This window comes from Rhincodon typus, chromosome 18 (genome assembly GCF_021869965.1).
Source record: "Rhincodon typus isolate 14 chromosome 18, sRhiTyp1.1, whole genome shotgun sequence".
NCBI lineage: Eukaryota > Metazoa > Chordata > Chondrichthyes > Orectolobiformes > Rhincodontidae > Rhincodon > Rhincodon typus.
The window spans coordinates 14,167,925-14,184,109 of NC_063349.1; the positions used below are offsets into that span (position 1 = coordinate 14,167,925).

Genomic DNA, 16,185 nt, shown 5'->3' on the forward strand with positions numbered 1-16,185 from the left:
TTTTTCTCTAAAAGGGGTCTGAATTTTGAATGATAGCTCAATTATTTTAACGATTAATCACTCAATCTCCCGGTCTTGTGGATGATCGGAGATTATTTTGTCACTGTCTTTCTTATTCCCACGTATTGCTGCATGAAGATGAAAATGGCTTACTTTTGCAGCAGCAAAATAAAAGAAGGCATGTAGTATTCAGACAGCTCCTTTCACGGACGGAGTATAGAATGTGCACTGAGGACTGAAAGTGCCTCTGGGCATTTGGTCCCCATTGGCTCGAGCCCTGAATGCTGCAGTGCCCAGAGCCATCCTGTATTGTTATCAGCTAAATGGGATCATGAGAGTCTGAAAGGTGTTTGAGAATGAACTGAAAATCATTTTCACAAGTGGATGATTACTTTTGCCAGCTGTTAACTGAACTTGATCAGAATGTCCTAGATTTCTTAGACTGCATAAATTGCTCTTTGGACCTTGATGGAGAATTTTCTTTATAGGAAGGAGCTCTCAGAGAGAAGAGTAGCTATATGTATTGATTTCCCTATCTATTGATTTTCAGCATTGTTTGTACAAAGTTTCAGATGTTCAAATAATGAGCTCATAATTCAAGCTGGTGCATTCCTGAGGAAGAAAAGGCCAGCTCCCATTTGGATCTACAAAGAAAACACTATTCTCCTTTTATGCAATACATTAATTTAACTGCTGATGGAAAAATGCATTTCGTGGTTCCAACAATGATAATTTTTTCGCATGAATTTAGCAATAACCAATCTCCATGTTGATCAGTATGTCTGAGATCAACCCTCTGTAATGGTTCACAAACTAGAGAAACAACTTGGGGGAAAAATAAAGGCAGAACTCTCCAACCTACTTAATTTAAATGGGGAAAATAGGAAAGAGCTTACATTTTGGAATAAAAACTGAAAGAACTCTGAATGCTGTAAATCAGAACTGAAAACAGAAATTGCTGCAACAAAAACAGATGTTGCTGGAAAAGCTCAGTAGGTCTGGCAGCATCTGTGAAGGGAAGAAAAACAGAGTTAGCGTTTCGGGTCCGGTGACCCTTCCTCAGATTTACACCATCCGCATTTCTTTCGGTTTTTAACAGAAATTGCTGGACAAGCTCAGTAGGTCTGGCAACATCTGTGGAGCGAAATCAGAGTTAATGTTTCAGGTCCAGTGACCCTTCCTCAGAACGTTTCTGAATCTCATTTAACAGCTGCCAGATGTGTCTCAAACCCCTTCAAAGTCAGTGAGGTACATCATGTAGCATGGTCGCTGTTAAAGCATGGTCAGTGGTGGACTGTGGTCACTATTGTAGTGGTGACTTGTAAATAGTAAACAAGACAAGGTCCCACAAATGTTAATTGATAGACAATTATTTTTAAATGATCCTTCAACCAATATCAATGTTGACAAGGATACCATCGAGAAGGGCCCCTACTCTTCTTCAACTGTTAACTGAGATCTTTTGCACTTGCGGGAGAGGACCTCTGTTTTACTGTCACATTCCAAACAATGTCTTCTCTGATAGTGCAACACTTCATCAGTCAGAGCTGAGGGGCACAAGCTAAGTCACAGCTGATGCATTTTAGGATGAGACTTATTTGCAAAATTATTTTGAAGCATATGGAATCACAGTTTTAACATGTCCAGATGCGGATCAGTAATATTCCACTAAATTGTTGAGATTGGTTGGCTCGCCGAGCTGGTTTGTTGCTCCGCAGACGTTTCGTTACCGTGCTGGGTAACATCCTCAGTGCAGCCTCTGATGAAGCGTCAGTGTGTTTGCCCGCCTGGTTTTTAAACTCTGGGGTCCGTTGCGATGGATTGCCTCACTTCTGGGTTTCCTCCGTAGTGGAATGTATATGGGGTCGATTCAATGTGTTTATTAATAGCCTGCTTCGTGGAGTGCCATGCTTCCAGGAATTCTCGTGCTTGTCTCTGCCTAGCCTGTCCCAGGATCTTGGTGTTGTCCCAGTCGAAGTCGTGGTTCTCCTTATCCATGTGGATTGAGATGAGTGAGTATTGGTCGTGTCTTTTTGTAGCCAGTTGGTGTTCATGTACTCTTGTTGTTAGTTTCCTTCCTGTTTGTCCGATGTAGTGTTTCTCGCAGTCTCTGCAGGGGATCTTGTAGATGACATTGGTCCTGTCCATGGCGGGGAGTGGGTCTTTAGGTCAGGTGAGCACTTGTCGTAGGGTTGATGTGGGTTTGTGTGCCACTCTGATGCCCAGCGGTTGTAGAATTCTTGTGGTGAGTTCTGACGTGTTCCTGATGTAGGGTATTGTGATGAGTGTGTCGGGGCATGTAGAATCTTTTTGATGCTGTTCCTGTAGGCATCTCCTGACCCAGTTCTTTGGATATCCATTATCCTTGAACATTTGGAAGAGGTATTCCTCCTCCTCTTGGTGTAGTTCCATGTTGCTGCAGTGTGTTGTTGCCCTTTTAAATAGCGTTTGCACGCAGCTTCGTTTGTGTGTGCTGGAATGGTTACTATTGAAGTTCAATACCTGGTCTGTGTGTGTGGCTTTTCGGTGTACTTTCATTTGCAGTTCCCCATTTGTCTTGCACTCTACCATGATGTCCAGGAATGGGAGTTGTTTGTTCTTCTCCTCTCTGGTGAATTTTATTCCAGTGAGGGTGTTGCTTATGAGTTTGTGTGACTCTTCTAATTTGGTCCGTTTAATGATGACAAAGGTGTCGTCTACGTAGCGTATCCATAGTTTAGGTTGGATTTGTGGAAGGGCAATCCTTTCCAGTCTTTACATCACTGCTTCTCTTATGAGTCCGGAGATGGGCGATCCCATGGGTGTCCCGTTGATTTACCCGTATGTTTGGCCGTTGAAGGTGAAGTGCGTGGTCAGGCATAAGTCCAGTAGTTTAAGCATGTTGTCCTTGGACTTCACCTTCAATGGCCAAACATACGAGCAAATCAATGGGACACCCATGGACTCATAGTATTGATTAATAGGGTTGTTAAGACAACATGCAGGATTCTTGCTTTTCTGAGTCATGGCATGGATTATATCAACAGGGAGGTCATGTTGGGGCTGTACAGAACTTTGGTTAGGCCACAGCTGGAGTACTGTGTGCAGTTCTATCAGAAGGATGTGATTGCACTGGAGGTGGGAGCAGAGGAGATGCACCAGGATGTTGCCTGGGATGGAGCATTTAAGCCAACTAGAGAGGCTGGATAGGCTCGGGTTCTTTTCTTTAGAGCAGAGAAGGTTGAGGGGGGACCTGATAAGAATGTATACAATTATGAGGGGCATGGACAGGGTGAATAGAAAGGTATTATTCCCCTTAGCCAAAGGGTCAATGACAAGGGGGCATAAGTGAAAGGCAGGGGTTTAGAGGGGCTTTGAGGGAAAACTTTTTTCACCAAGAGGGTGATGGGGGGGCATGGGGTCTGGAATGCAATAGTTGAGGCAGAAAGCCTCACAATTTGTAAACAAAAAACTTGGATGAACACTTGAAGTGTCATAACATTAAAGGCTATGGGCCTAGTATGGGAATGTGAGACTAGTGATAGATGATAGTTTATTTTTAGCAGTACATACTGGATGGGCCGAAGGGCCTTTTCTGCATTTATAATTCTATTTTGTGAACCTACCGGCAGAATTCCCAGCACCACATGGTGCCCTGCCTATGAAACAGAGGAAATCTGGTCAGTGTTGCAGAGTCGCACTGCACCATTAGAATACCTTGGCCCCAGAAGTCAAAGGGAGTGGGACAGTCTCAATACTTCTGGCCTCAGCCAAGACTGAATCCTGCAATGGGTATGTCAGGGAGGGAGAGGAGCCAGAAGGAGGAGAAGACATTACAACAAGCTTTCACTTCTTCATCACAATCTGGCTCCTTGCCATTGCAGCCTCACAGATTACCAATATTATTCGATGGATAGTTCTGGAGAGTAGCACAAGCTCTTAAGGCGGGGCAATAGCGAATGGAAGACTGAACTCCAACTCCCCACCAGTATTTGCGTGCAGAGGCAGGGCTAATGGTGGTACCCTTATGGTGAGCAGGTAAAGAGAAACTTAAGTCAGTGCCAGGAATGAGCACAATAAGAGTGTAACCATGAGTGGATCTTGTCCTGGATCAGGTCATCATCCTGAAAGGGTTAATGTTCACTACGGTTCCCGACAGAGCACCTTCCAAACCCACAATCACTTCCATCCAGAAAAACAAAGGCAGTAAATACATGGGAGCACCACCACCTGCAAGTTCCTCCCCAAGCCACTCGCCATCCTGGCTTAGAAATATTATCGCCATTCATTTAGTGTCACTGGGTCAAAATCCTGGAACTCCCTCCCTGATGGCATTGTGTGTCTAGTTACAGTAAATAGACTGCAGCACTTCAAGAAGGCAACTCACCACCCCTTTCTCAATTGCAATTAGAGATGGACAACAAATGCTGGTCCAGGCAGTGATGACAACATCCCATGAATGAATAAAATAAAATCAGTGCTTCTAAGTCAACTTTCCTAATCTCTGGGATTTTAAACCAAAGCCTGCACAAACTATTACATACATAACATATCCTTCCAGTAGATTTTGCTGAAAGGTTTTCTTGTTCCTTTAAAATGATTTGTATTACTTCAGAAGAGCTTGAGATATGAATTGCCAATTTTTACAGCAAAGGAACATTTCATTTCAGTACCAACAAAGCTGCCACGTTTACCCATGGTATTTCTCTAATTGTGATTTTGCTGTAGACTGCTGAATGTTGGATGACCCAAGTGATTTCAATAAGCTTCCCTTGGTTAGCGAAAGAATGTGCGACAGACAGTGAGCTTTGGGATTATCTTGTAATGTTGTTAGTAAATTTGTAAATCCTGGTGCCGTAACACGGAGAACCATGTTGAACCCCAGCTTTATGACTATGGTGTTAATTTCTTTGTTAGCTAATCCTGTGCTAAGTAAGCAGATTACAGGCTTAAAGTAGACTGCCATTTGGACATTTGAGACCAGCTGTCTTAATAGGGACTGATAAACAAAGAATAACAGAAATACAGCACTGGTCAGATTTGTGAAGTACACCTGTCTAACTAGGCTGTTACACCTCCTGTCTATAAAAGAGCTCTGGGAGATATTTGGTTCTTCTTGCCAATGGGATGCAAAGTAACTTTGAGGCATGGCACCCAATATTAATATGTCCAGTACATATAAAGGGAAATAAAGATGGTCATATTATGTGACAGAATGTCAAGAGCTGTTTATATAAGAACTGTCATCCATGATCTGCAACTCCTGATGATTAGCAGAATTACTGGAGCAAGTAACATCCTGGTTTGGCTGCTTTCCGCAGCAAAGATAATCCAGTTTAAAGTAAAGAAAAAAAAATTCTGTATTTTTCCACAACATTGATTTTATGGTGATCTGATTTATGTCTTTGTACATCTCCATCTGACTGTACAGTTATCTCATTTACACAGCTCATTAACCAGTATTTATACAGTTTTTTTGATGTCAGATTATTGCATATAGCATTGCTTTTCATAAAACTGAAAGTCTTTCTGACAGGACTTGTTTTTCCAATTCTGTTGGTGTATTCAGACACTGGTAGACATAATATGTTAGCCTAGTCAATGTGTCCAAAATGATGTTTGCTGAGAGCGCTGCTATTCAATCCTGGTTGAGAGTGGAACAAAATCTAAAGCCAGAATGATAACGTCTTATTGGAATAGTTGAGATCAGATCAGTTGCATAATTATCTGCAGATCGAACTGTAGGTTTGGACTTGTGTAAGGAGGTAGACTAATGGGAGCAGATAAATGTCTATGAGTGAAGTTTATAGTCATACGGAATAGGTGAACACAATTTCTTTGGAAAGGACTAGCTTGTAATTCTCCACTCTGCTAACCTACACACATTACAAGGGAGATGTGACAGTGCCTGTGGAAAAGTTTGTTGATAATTTATTTGGGGTGGAAATTGGATTTCACTGCTATGTAGGGCACCCTGCCATGTCTTATTTCATGAATAATACTATAAACATGGCATTCTTTGAGTGTCCTACTTCCATTATTCTTAGTACTGTTGTTGCATATGTGTATTTTTATTATTATTTACTTAGTAAAGAAAATGAATATGTCTTTAAAATGGACCCACACAATCTTGCAAAATGGCTCCCAGAAGTCACATGATTACCCTTGGTCCAAATATGGACAAGAGGTAAATTCCAGAGGTGATGATAGAGTGCCTGCCCTTCACTTCAAGACAGTATTTGATTGCGTATGGCACCAAAAAGCCCGAGGAAAACTAAAGTCAGTGGAGTCAGGGAAAGATATGACTCCAACCAATGGACAGACATTAGCATACAGGAAGTTCATTATAATTGTTGGAGATCAGTCATTTCAACATCAGGATATCAGTGCAGAAGTTCTGGACTGGAGTTTCCTAGGCTCAGTCATTTTCAGTTGCTTCGCCAATGACCTCTCCATCTTAAAGTCAGAAGTGGGGAAGTTTGCTAAAGACTGCATCTTTTGCAATTCCTCATACTGAAGCAGCCTGTGTTCATAAGCAGTAAGGCCCGGACAACGTTCAAACCTCAGCTAATAAAAGGCAATTAACATTCACGCTGCACAAATTCCAGGCAATGATAATCTCCAACAAGGGAGAATCGACTATTGCCCCTTGACGATAAATGGCATCACTGAATCTCTCACTCTCAACATCGCAGGGATTACTATAGACCAGAAATTGACCTGGACCAGGACGTCAGAAGCTAGGAATTTGGCAATGAGCATCTTACCGCCTGATTCCCTGTCTACCATCTACAAGACACAAGTCAGGAGTCTGGTGGAATACTCCCCACTTGTTTGGATGGGTGAAGCTCCAACAACACTGAAGAAGTGTGACAACACACACACACACACACACACATCCCTACCTACACACACCCCCAGACCCAACTTCACCTCACATACCCCCATGCTCAGTCACATCCCTAAACTGCACACACCCCCACACATCACCATACACTCCCACCTACGTACACCCTCACACACCGAGTGTACTTGAGTTATTTCAAATCGCCCTTTGTTTCCCTTCCTGAAATAAACTTCTTATTATACGCCCTGGAATGATTGTTGCCCACACGTTGCCTGAAATCTTGTTTCTTGACTGCAGGTACCTATATGCACTTGGGCAGAAGGTTTGGAAGAGATGGAAGAAGCGGTACTTTGTCCTGGTTCAGGTTAGTGAGTGATCCATTCGAGTTCATCTAACATTTCTTCCTATTTTGTCTTGGGATTACAGGTATTAATGACATAAACGTATTTATTCCAAGGGGATGTATTTCTACGTGACAAATTTTGCATTAACTTTTGCAAATGAGATAATTGTTCTGTTATTATTTGCGTACTGTTACCTGGGATCCAATGAAATATACCCACGCAGCTAAATCGATCATGCCTGATGTTTCAGGTTAGCCAATACACATTTGCAATGTGTAGTTACAGAGAAAAGAAGTCTGAACCTCAGGAATTAATGCAACTAGAAGGATACACGGTGGACTACACAGAGCACCAGCCAGGTATACACTATCAGAGAGACAACTATTGACTATTTTGTGCTTGCACATCAGAATGTTTTAATCAGACAGCTGAGAGGGTGGGATATGTTGGTGAGTTGACTTTCTAATGTATTTCTTTTCTTGCTGTATGAAGAATGAGTATTGCAGTTGGACTCTGCAATTTGTGTCAAAATGTATATTTGTTTGCTGCACATTTTGTTTGGTGTTCCTGATTTTGGATTGGTTCAACCCTGCACATCACAATAAATAAATGTAAATAACATATCTTGTGATGTTTTGAGTGAAGTGTGTCCTCTCGTTTTCAGCTGTTTCAAAAGCCAACATAGGGGAGCAAAAAGGCCGTTACATACTTGGGACTAATAATCGAGCTGTCTCAATAGGCTGAACAGTTCCCTTCTTTGCTATATGTTTCTATGAAAAATAAAGGTGATTAGTGTCAGGCTTTATCCCATCAAATCTTCATTGCTTAAAAGTGAAAAACTTTCTGACCGATGTATTAAAAGAGCTATCCTGCACAGGTTATTTTGCTAAGAGTTTTAGCAGCTTTGAATTTTATCCATTTACCAAAAGTAATCTTAAATATTCAATTAACTAAATTAGAGCAGGGAAATTTAGGGTGCATTCTCAAAGTCATGGCAAAGTGAAGATATAATTCAAAGATACAAGTGGAACTTTAGGGTGTATATGTAAAGCACCATAATACGTATGTAGAGGTTTTGGGTCAAGGTTTGACAAAGTACAAGACTGATTATACTTGAAGTGCTAGGTTCAGCTTTTGGACAGTGCACACAAAATATTCTTGAATTGGGAAGGTTTACAGACCAGATCCTAAATCTAAAGGAATCAGTATCAAGGAAAGCCGAGAGAAGTTTCTAGTTTCAAGAAGGAACTTGATTAGTGAGGTAGGGTTGACTTTTTAAACAAGAGTTGAGCATGAGAAAGGAAACTATAACTTGATTCTGTTCATTCACTTGTAGGTCTGGATGGTGGCCGGGCATTCTTCAACGCAGTTAAAGAAGGTGACACAGTCGTGTTTGCAAGTGATGATGAACAAGATCGAGTGTTGTGGGTTCAAGCTATGTACAGAGCTACAGGCCAGTCCTACAAACCTGTCCCTCCATCCCAGGTCCAGAAGCTGAATGCAAAGGGAGGAAGTGCACAGTTACCAGATGTGCCTATTTCTCAATTCTGTGAGTAAACCAAACCAATTTACTGCTACTATTCATTTGTTTAGAAGCTACAAAATGTCAATGCTTTCCAGTCACACAATCCTTACAAACCAAATACCAGAGGAGCATGTGAGCCCTGTAATTTTCTCAGCAGTGTTACGTTTCCATGTTTAGTTATCTAATGTACAAGCATTGCCATCAGAAGCATGTGGTTACTAATTCAACTATGATTGGAAGAATAGATATTATGTCATAGAGGAATTTTTGTAGACCTCACAGGCCCCTGAATGACCTGAGAGATAAGCAACCCAGATGGCTAAAACACTTTGTCCTTAGCCTTCTTTCTAAGCTGTTTTGTGGTCAGAGACCAGATGTAACCTGAAAGACACATGTTGGGACCGCTTGGATGATTCAGGACATTGATTCTGAACTGTATATTTCACTGTAGGCTTCAGGCATCACTTCATTCAATTGTCAAATATTAGAGCTATGCAACAAACTTTTGTCAACCTGCATTCATAAAGGTGCATTGTTTTTCGGTAAATACTGTTCTATTTGCTTTTACATATAAAACAAGGATGGCTAGGAAATAATGCCTTGCCGCTTTGTCCAGCAATATGAAAATAATGAGAACTCCTATGTTATTTATTTTTCAGCAATGTTGTAAGTGCGTTAATTATAAACACATTAAGTTATCATCAGATGTTTCCCAAGCTATAACTTATTAAAAATGTTTGTAAAGGTACAAATAATGAGTGCTAATTTAACTTTACACAGTGTAGTAGTTTAATCTTTACAACACAATTGATTACACTTACAGTCCCAGGTGAAATTCATAAATTACATTTAAATTTCACATCAAAAGCTCTTTGGTGCATATGCCCTGAAGGAGTTTACACAGATTCCAGTCCCTTTAAACACTATGGTCCGTTGACCCTAGACTTTGGTCTTTCCCCAATGAGTCTTTGTGGCTTCTCCAAGCTTTGGTGTATCCTTCAGCATGCAGTCCTGTATCTTGAATGTGTCAGTCTGCAACACCCAGCAATAGGACAGCACTTTCTGTTGAAAATCAGCAAGTTTCTGGCAAACTGATGAGCATCTTTCAGCAAGTTGATGGTCCTCCAGCAGCACTGATTTTTTTTTCTCTGTAGACATACCTGGGAACAGCCTAAAGAGCACAGAAGTCTGTGTTATGGAGTTACTTGGGATGAACCTAAAAAAACACACTACGTCCCATTTCAGATTTTCTTTACAAAAGTTCATTCCAGATGGAAATGGGTGACTGTCTTTTCCTTGGTAAAGCTGTCTCGAAAACACTGTGTAATGTCACTGAGAGGCTGTTGTGTGTATGAAGCCTCTCAAGGCAAGGCATACTTTTCAGCACCTAGCACATGTTGACGTTTGTTTTTAAAGTGCTGACATTGAAGCATTCTGACAAGTGACTGTCAGATGTAATAAGATGCAGGAGTGATACGAGCAGGACCAGCTGGATTCCATTGAAGCAGTGCAAGACCACTTAAATTGACGGCGACCATGTTGCCAGCCCACCAGCCCATCCTGTTGGTTATTTCATTATCATGTTACAAGTGTTGCACAGTCCGGTTATATGTGAAGCTCTTTGAAGATATGAGTGTCCAATGCCACGATGTGAATTGCAGGTTGAATTTATTCCCTGATGCAGTAGCAGCTCAATCAAATAGCTAAAATCAACTTTGTGCAAACATTTGACATGTGCTGTTTGTACATTTGGAACACACACACTTAATACTTGTTAATATGTATACTTGGCCATCTACCTCATAAATAGAATTGTTGAGAAGTCTTTTCTTGGACATTTCCTAAAAATGTGCCATTATCTTTTCCATATATCCTTTATATAGAAGAGAGGGCAGGGATTCCATGCAGGTGTCTGTATTACCAGCCTGTGATTTTTTTTTTCTGGTGTGCTCAGCACTATGATAAAGTAATCCCAGCCATAAGTATTGTTAGTACCAAGTTCCCATTACTTTGCAGTGACAGGTTTCTTAATCACAGTTCTGATGCTAATTGATTGCTTTTTACATTTCTGATGCATTAGTTTGCTTCCAATTTTTCTATTTTAACTTTTTCTTCTCATGTAAACTCTGTGCTGGGTTATATGGAGACATGGCTGTGGTATGGTTTTGTTTCAAAAATCTGTTTGGGAGCTAATAGTACCGTCTGTGCAAATATTAGCATTGTTAAATAACATCACTTTTAGCATGTTAGGTGTAGCGTTTTTGTACTAATAAAGAAAATGTGGAAAAGCTAACATCTTTACACTGTTCCATAAGAATTTTTCCTCGTTATGAAGAAGTCTCAAATCAGGCTTCACACCAATGTTGTAATATCTAAGTTTTCAATGATTGAGCATACCATGCATGCAAGAAAAAAGAAGTCTCAATAAATGATCTATCTGCTCATCTTGCAGCAAATATATGTCCTTCCATCCACAGCTTGTGGCCTACACGCCAGGTTCATTGTCTACACACGGAGTTGAGAAAGGCTGTTGTTCACCATCAATCAACTCAGCAAGTGTTATGTTCAATCATAGTGATTGCAGTATTATGAGAATGAAGGAACGTCAATTGCAGGGACTTTTAAAAGATGTAGCAGGAAAGCTTTCTACAGAATCATCCATGAAATGACAATCTTGCCCAACTAGACATCAAGAATAGATAAACAATAGTGAGTTGTGAACAAAGGTGCAGTCAGGCGATACTGTATTTATTATGGCTTCTCTGGTAATAGAATCAAGAATGTTGTGTAGTAAAGCACAAAAAAGAAGTCTAACCGTTCTTGTTTAGAGGTATAAAGGCAGGATTAGGCTGCACACCGGCATATGTGCGACATATGACCAGTATTTTTTGCCCAAAAGCTAAATGAGAAGCAAACTTCCATTGACCAACATCTGATGATCATCAAATTCACAATAAAACAATGCGTCATTTAAAATATTACTTTTCTGACCATTCAGAGATTTTGCTTCAAAATGTTTACATGCTCTTTATGCCTTGTGCAATGTTGATCTTGACGTAAAGAAGCAAGACGTTAGATTTTTCTTGCACATTGTTTGTGGCAGGACAGGTGACAGAATGTGGTAGCCAGGTGTCTAGTGTTGTACAACATAAACCATAGAACAGTACAGGAATGGGCCCACAGTGTTGTGCCAAACATGATGCTAAATTAAACTAATCCCTTCTGCCTGCCCCTGGTCCATATCCCTCCGTTACTTGCATATTCATGTGCTTATCTAAAAGTCCCTTAAATGCCCCTATCGCATCTGCCTCCACCAACACCCCTGACAGTTGTTCCAGACTCCTACCATGCTCTGTGTAAAAAAAAAAACTTGCCCCTCACATTTCCTTTGAACTTTACCCCTCTCACCTTGATATGCATGCCCTCTAGTATTAGGCATTTCAACTCTGGGAAAAAGATTCTGACCGTCAACCCTATCTATGCATCTCATAATTTTATAACTTCTATCAAGTCTCCCTCAGCTTCTGCTGCTCCACAGAAAACAACCTGAGATTTTCTAGCCTCTCCTTAAAGATCATACTCTCTAATCCAGGCAGCATCCTGGTAAACCTCTTCCATACCCTCTCCAAAGCCTCCACATCCTTCCTGTAATGTGGCGACCAAAATTGAATGTGTGGCCTAACCAAAGCCTTATAAAACTGTGACATGTTGTTGACAAAAGCCCTCGTTTGCTTTGATGGTAAGATTCATTACCACGGAGCTGGTAAACTGCAGGTAGAAAATGAGTACTGAGAACCAATGGACTCTCTTTCTTGTGCTGTGGGGGCAATTTGTTTAATTGTTCAGTTTATTTGCATTTTTTTTGAGGGACCACATATGCTGTAACTTGAAGTGGTTTACTTATGGTTTGTTCACACACAAATTTTTAGGTTACTGCATAGCTGTGAAGTTTAGCACAAGCTTAGAACAGGACTGCCACCTGACCACCAGAACTGAGGACAAGCAAGGGTAGCGTCAGGACTGGATAACTGTGGCCTGAGGATTTAGGGGACCATTGTGCTCAGGCCGGGAGATGGGAGCCTGGGCCAGGAATAGCACCTGGGCCCATGATTTCTCACCCTTTCCCTGTTGGCCACCACAATATTGAGAGGCTTCCTAATCGTCCTGGCCCACAGAAATAGATAAGGACATATCTTTGGGCTTTAACTGGTTCTTTAACTGAATTATTAGCTGGAGCTGCGGAACACGTACTTCACACGTGCGTTCTAATTGGATCTGGTAATAATGAAATGATTTTGACATCACCAGACAGCATTTCAAATACTTAAATTATTTGAGCACTTTTTCAGGCTGTCCCTGGGCCACTTACTTTAGGGACCTTGGCAAAATAGTCCAACCCTCAGCAATGGTAGGATCGGACTAGTGGGTTTTACCCAACAATTTTAAGGAAAATGCCACCCTGAAAAGAAAGCCACAGTGTTTCCCTGCAAATTTTCTGAATTGCCCCATTGTAAGAGCGTCTTGTTTACATCTTTCTGCACCATGTTTTTGTAAGTAAATATATTGTGTTTGATTTTGTAAATATATCTATGTTTCACCTCCTCCATTTTCAGGATCGTGCACCACTTGTCAGTATGTTTGTCCAACAGTCAAGTTTGGAATTTACTTTTAGTCCACCAGGTTGCTGCAGAACGCATTGATTATTCCGTTACTGGATCAGTTAAATGTGTGCTACGACATATTGACTTCTTCTAAAAAGGATGCAATCTCCAGCCATGGAGTTACTATTCTCGGGCAATGATGTCGCACCAAATGTGTTCTAATTCCTTTGCGTTCAATTCCAAACTTATAAACATTTGAAACTGCTTGAATCGTTCTGGTAATGGCATTTTTCTGTGGAACAAATTTGTCATATCTGATCCAAGGTGTGAGTGGTGTGTGTGTCTGAGAGAGAACTTGTCGACCATTTGACTTAGGAGTGGTAGGCCATTCAGTCCATCAAGCCTGTTCTGCCATTTGATAAGATAGTATGTGTTTGTGTGTGAGTGAGTGCGTGCGTGTATATTATTCCACTCGTCATCAGTGGCTCAGCGACAAACTCAATAATTGTTTTTTGTGTTCCATTACTGTTTAAAGGGGCAGTGCTACTCAACTGGGACGTGTTGGCAGGCTTTCTTTCTGGATGAGCCAAGCAAGAGCCCACACCAATAAAATACTGCTGCACTGTTGCCACGTTATCAACTGTAACAAATTTGCCTTTTATCCCATACAGTTAACTTTTCTTAAACAATGAGCAATGTGGGTGTACCTGCACCAAGTGGACTGCAATGGTTCAAGAAGGCAATTTGCCACCAACCTCTCAATGTCAAGTAGGAAGGAACAATAAATGCTGGCCTTATTAGCTATACTAACTTCCCAAGATTGAATATGAAAATATTGCACCTATTGCAATGTGCAGCTGAGTGCAATAACAGCCGGTCCTTTATAGTAACCACCACTGTCCAAGATCATGCCGGAGTGCACTACAAAACACTTTAGCCTGATGTCAAAGACTTTTAATTGGTTGCATCAGTCTGTTTGATCAGCACAGCCCTATATCTATCTACTGTCAATTTGGTTCACCTCAATATGCTTTGTTCTCTTGCTTTGCTAACATGTAGCCGGAGCCAAGGGTAAGTGCTAGGTGTATGTTGGCAACTGTCTCGGTTTCTGTCTTGAGTGGGCTGTGTGAACTGTCATTAGAGGCTTGCTTTACTATTGTCTGTTAAACACTGCATGCAGCAGAAACCTGCTCTTTCACATGTCTACGTGCTGTGGCCCTCTGCCTTGTCTCATTTGTGCTTATAGTTTGCTCATGCAAGGACCTTGTTTGAAATCGATCGTCTTGGTAGTGAATTTACTTGCAATGTATAAAAGACAACAGCAGTATTTATGTATCAGTTTGAAAGCTTTGTTTAACTTAATGTTTTAATTGCCTTGCAGTTCTTTTAGGGAAATATTCAAATTCTCATTCCTGGATATGTTAACACTTCATTTTAATTACACCCTCGAAAGAATGATTCTTCCAGGAATATTAATTAACAGACAGCCTCAAATGTATTATTTTCATTTCTTTAAAAATGAAGGAAAATGCAACTCTGAGTGAATATGAGACTAAACTAGTTGCCATCTTCATGCTTCAGCAGTCAAAGACTTGACCCTGGAAAAGAATCCATTACTGGTGTACCTTTAAGCATACAATAATTCTGTAGTAGGAATCAATTAAGGTCATCTCAGGTAAAGTTTGTTTAGTAAATTCATAACCTTAACCACACAGGTTAAGGGAAATCCACACAGAATAATGTTGGAATAATGAGGGCTTTTTCTAATAAGTTCATAGCATACATGTTTTGGAAGTCTTGTAGATCCCTGTGTTTCCATAAAAGAATTTGCTGTTGACCAAAACTGCCTTTGAAAGATATTCGGACATTTACTAAAGTGCAGACATTTTAAATTTATTGATTATTTTTGCTTATTACAAGAAAGAAGTGGCATAACTGAGTTGAAAACAAAATACATGATTTTCTTCAATAGGATTACTTTTCTAGAGTATCCAATTGGAGTACTGTGTCTGATTCTGAGCTATACCTTAGGAAGGATATTTAGACAATTCAGATAGTGAAGAGGTGATTTATTGAAATGGCACCAGAGATGATGGCCTTGAGGTACATGGAGACACTAAAGCTGTGATTGTTCTCGTGCAGAGAAGTTTAAAGGAAGATGAACTAATTGCAAAAATTATAGAGGGATTTAATAGAATAAATAGGGAGAAACTGTTTGCACTGCTAGGAAAATCAGTATCCAGAGGGTAAAAGTTTAAAATAATTGGCAAATGACCCAAGAGAAAGCCGACCAGGATTTTCTTTTTAAAGTTGCAAACTGTATGATCTTCACTGCTTGAAGGAGCAATGGGAAGTAGTTCAGTTATAATTTTCAATAGGAAATTGGATAGATACTTGAAAAGTAAAACATGTGGGATGGGAATAATTGGACAGCTTGACCAATGACGACCCTCTGTGCTGTAAGACTTTAAGACCGTGGTCCAGTCAAATACTTTTGACAGTGCTCTCTGGTGTCACTAGATCAATTGTTTCACCAATTTGAAGGAACTTATTTCAACCTGATCCAATAGTTAGTGTCTGTTCACAGCCCAAGTTTTTGGTGAACTTTTGAAACTCTATGTTTAGATTTTCCATTGACCCTTGATATAGCCTCAAGGCTGAATTAAAATTTAAATTAAAATTTAACTTTTTTTACCCACTGACTTTCAGCAAGTGTTTAGTTAACTATGAGCATTAAAACAACATGTTTATATCACAGATAGTAGGAACTGCAGATGCTGGAGAATCCGAGACAGCAAGGTGCAGGGCTGGGTGAACACAGCAGGCCAAGCAGCATCATAGCAGCAGAGAGGCTGACGTTTCGGGCCTAGACCCTTCATCAGAAAAGGG

General features: G+C 40.5%; 1 protein-coding gene across 1 annotated transcript in view; it reads left to right on the forward strand.

Annotated features, from left to right (window-relative positions):
- cadps2 (Ca++-dependent secretion activator 2) overlaps positions 1-16,185 on the forward strand; it is a 602,458-nt gene that overhangs the window by 367,124 nt on the left and 219,149 nt on the right. Inside the window, exons 9-11 of the mRNA XM_048607831.1 lie at positions 7,124-7,190; positions 7,421-7,529; positions 8,507-8,700. Of these exons, the coding sequence (XP_048463788.1) occupies positions 7,124-7,190; positions 7,421-7,529; positions 8,507-8,700 (370 nt within the window). The remainder of the gene's footprint in view (positions 1-7,123; positions 7,191-7,420; positions 7,530-8,506; positions 8,701-16,185) is intronic.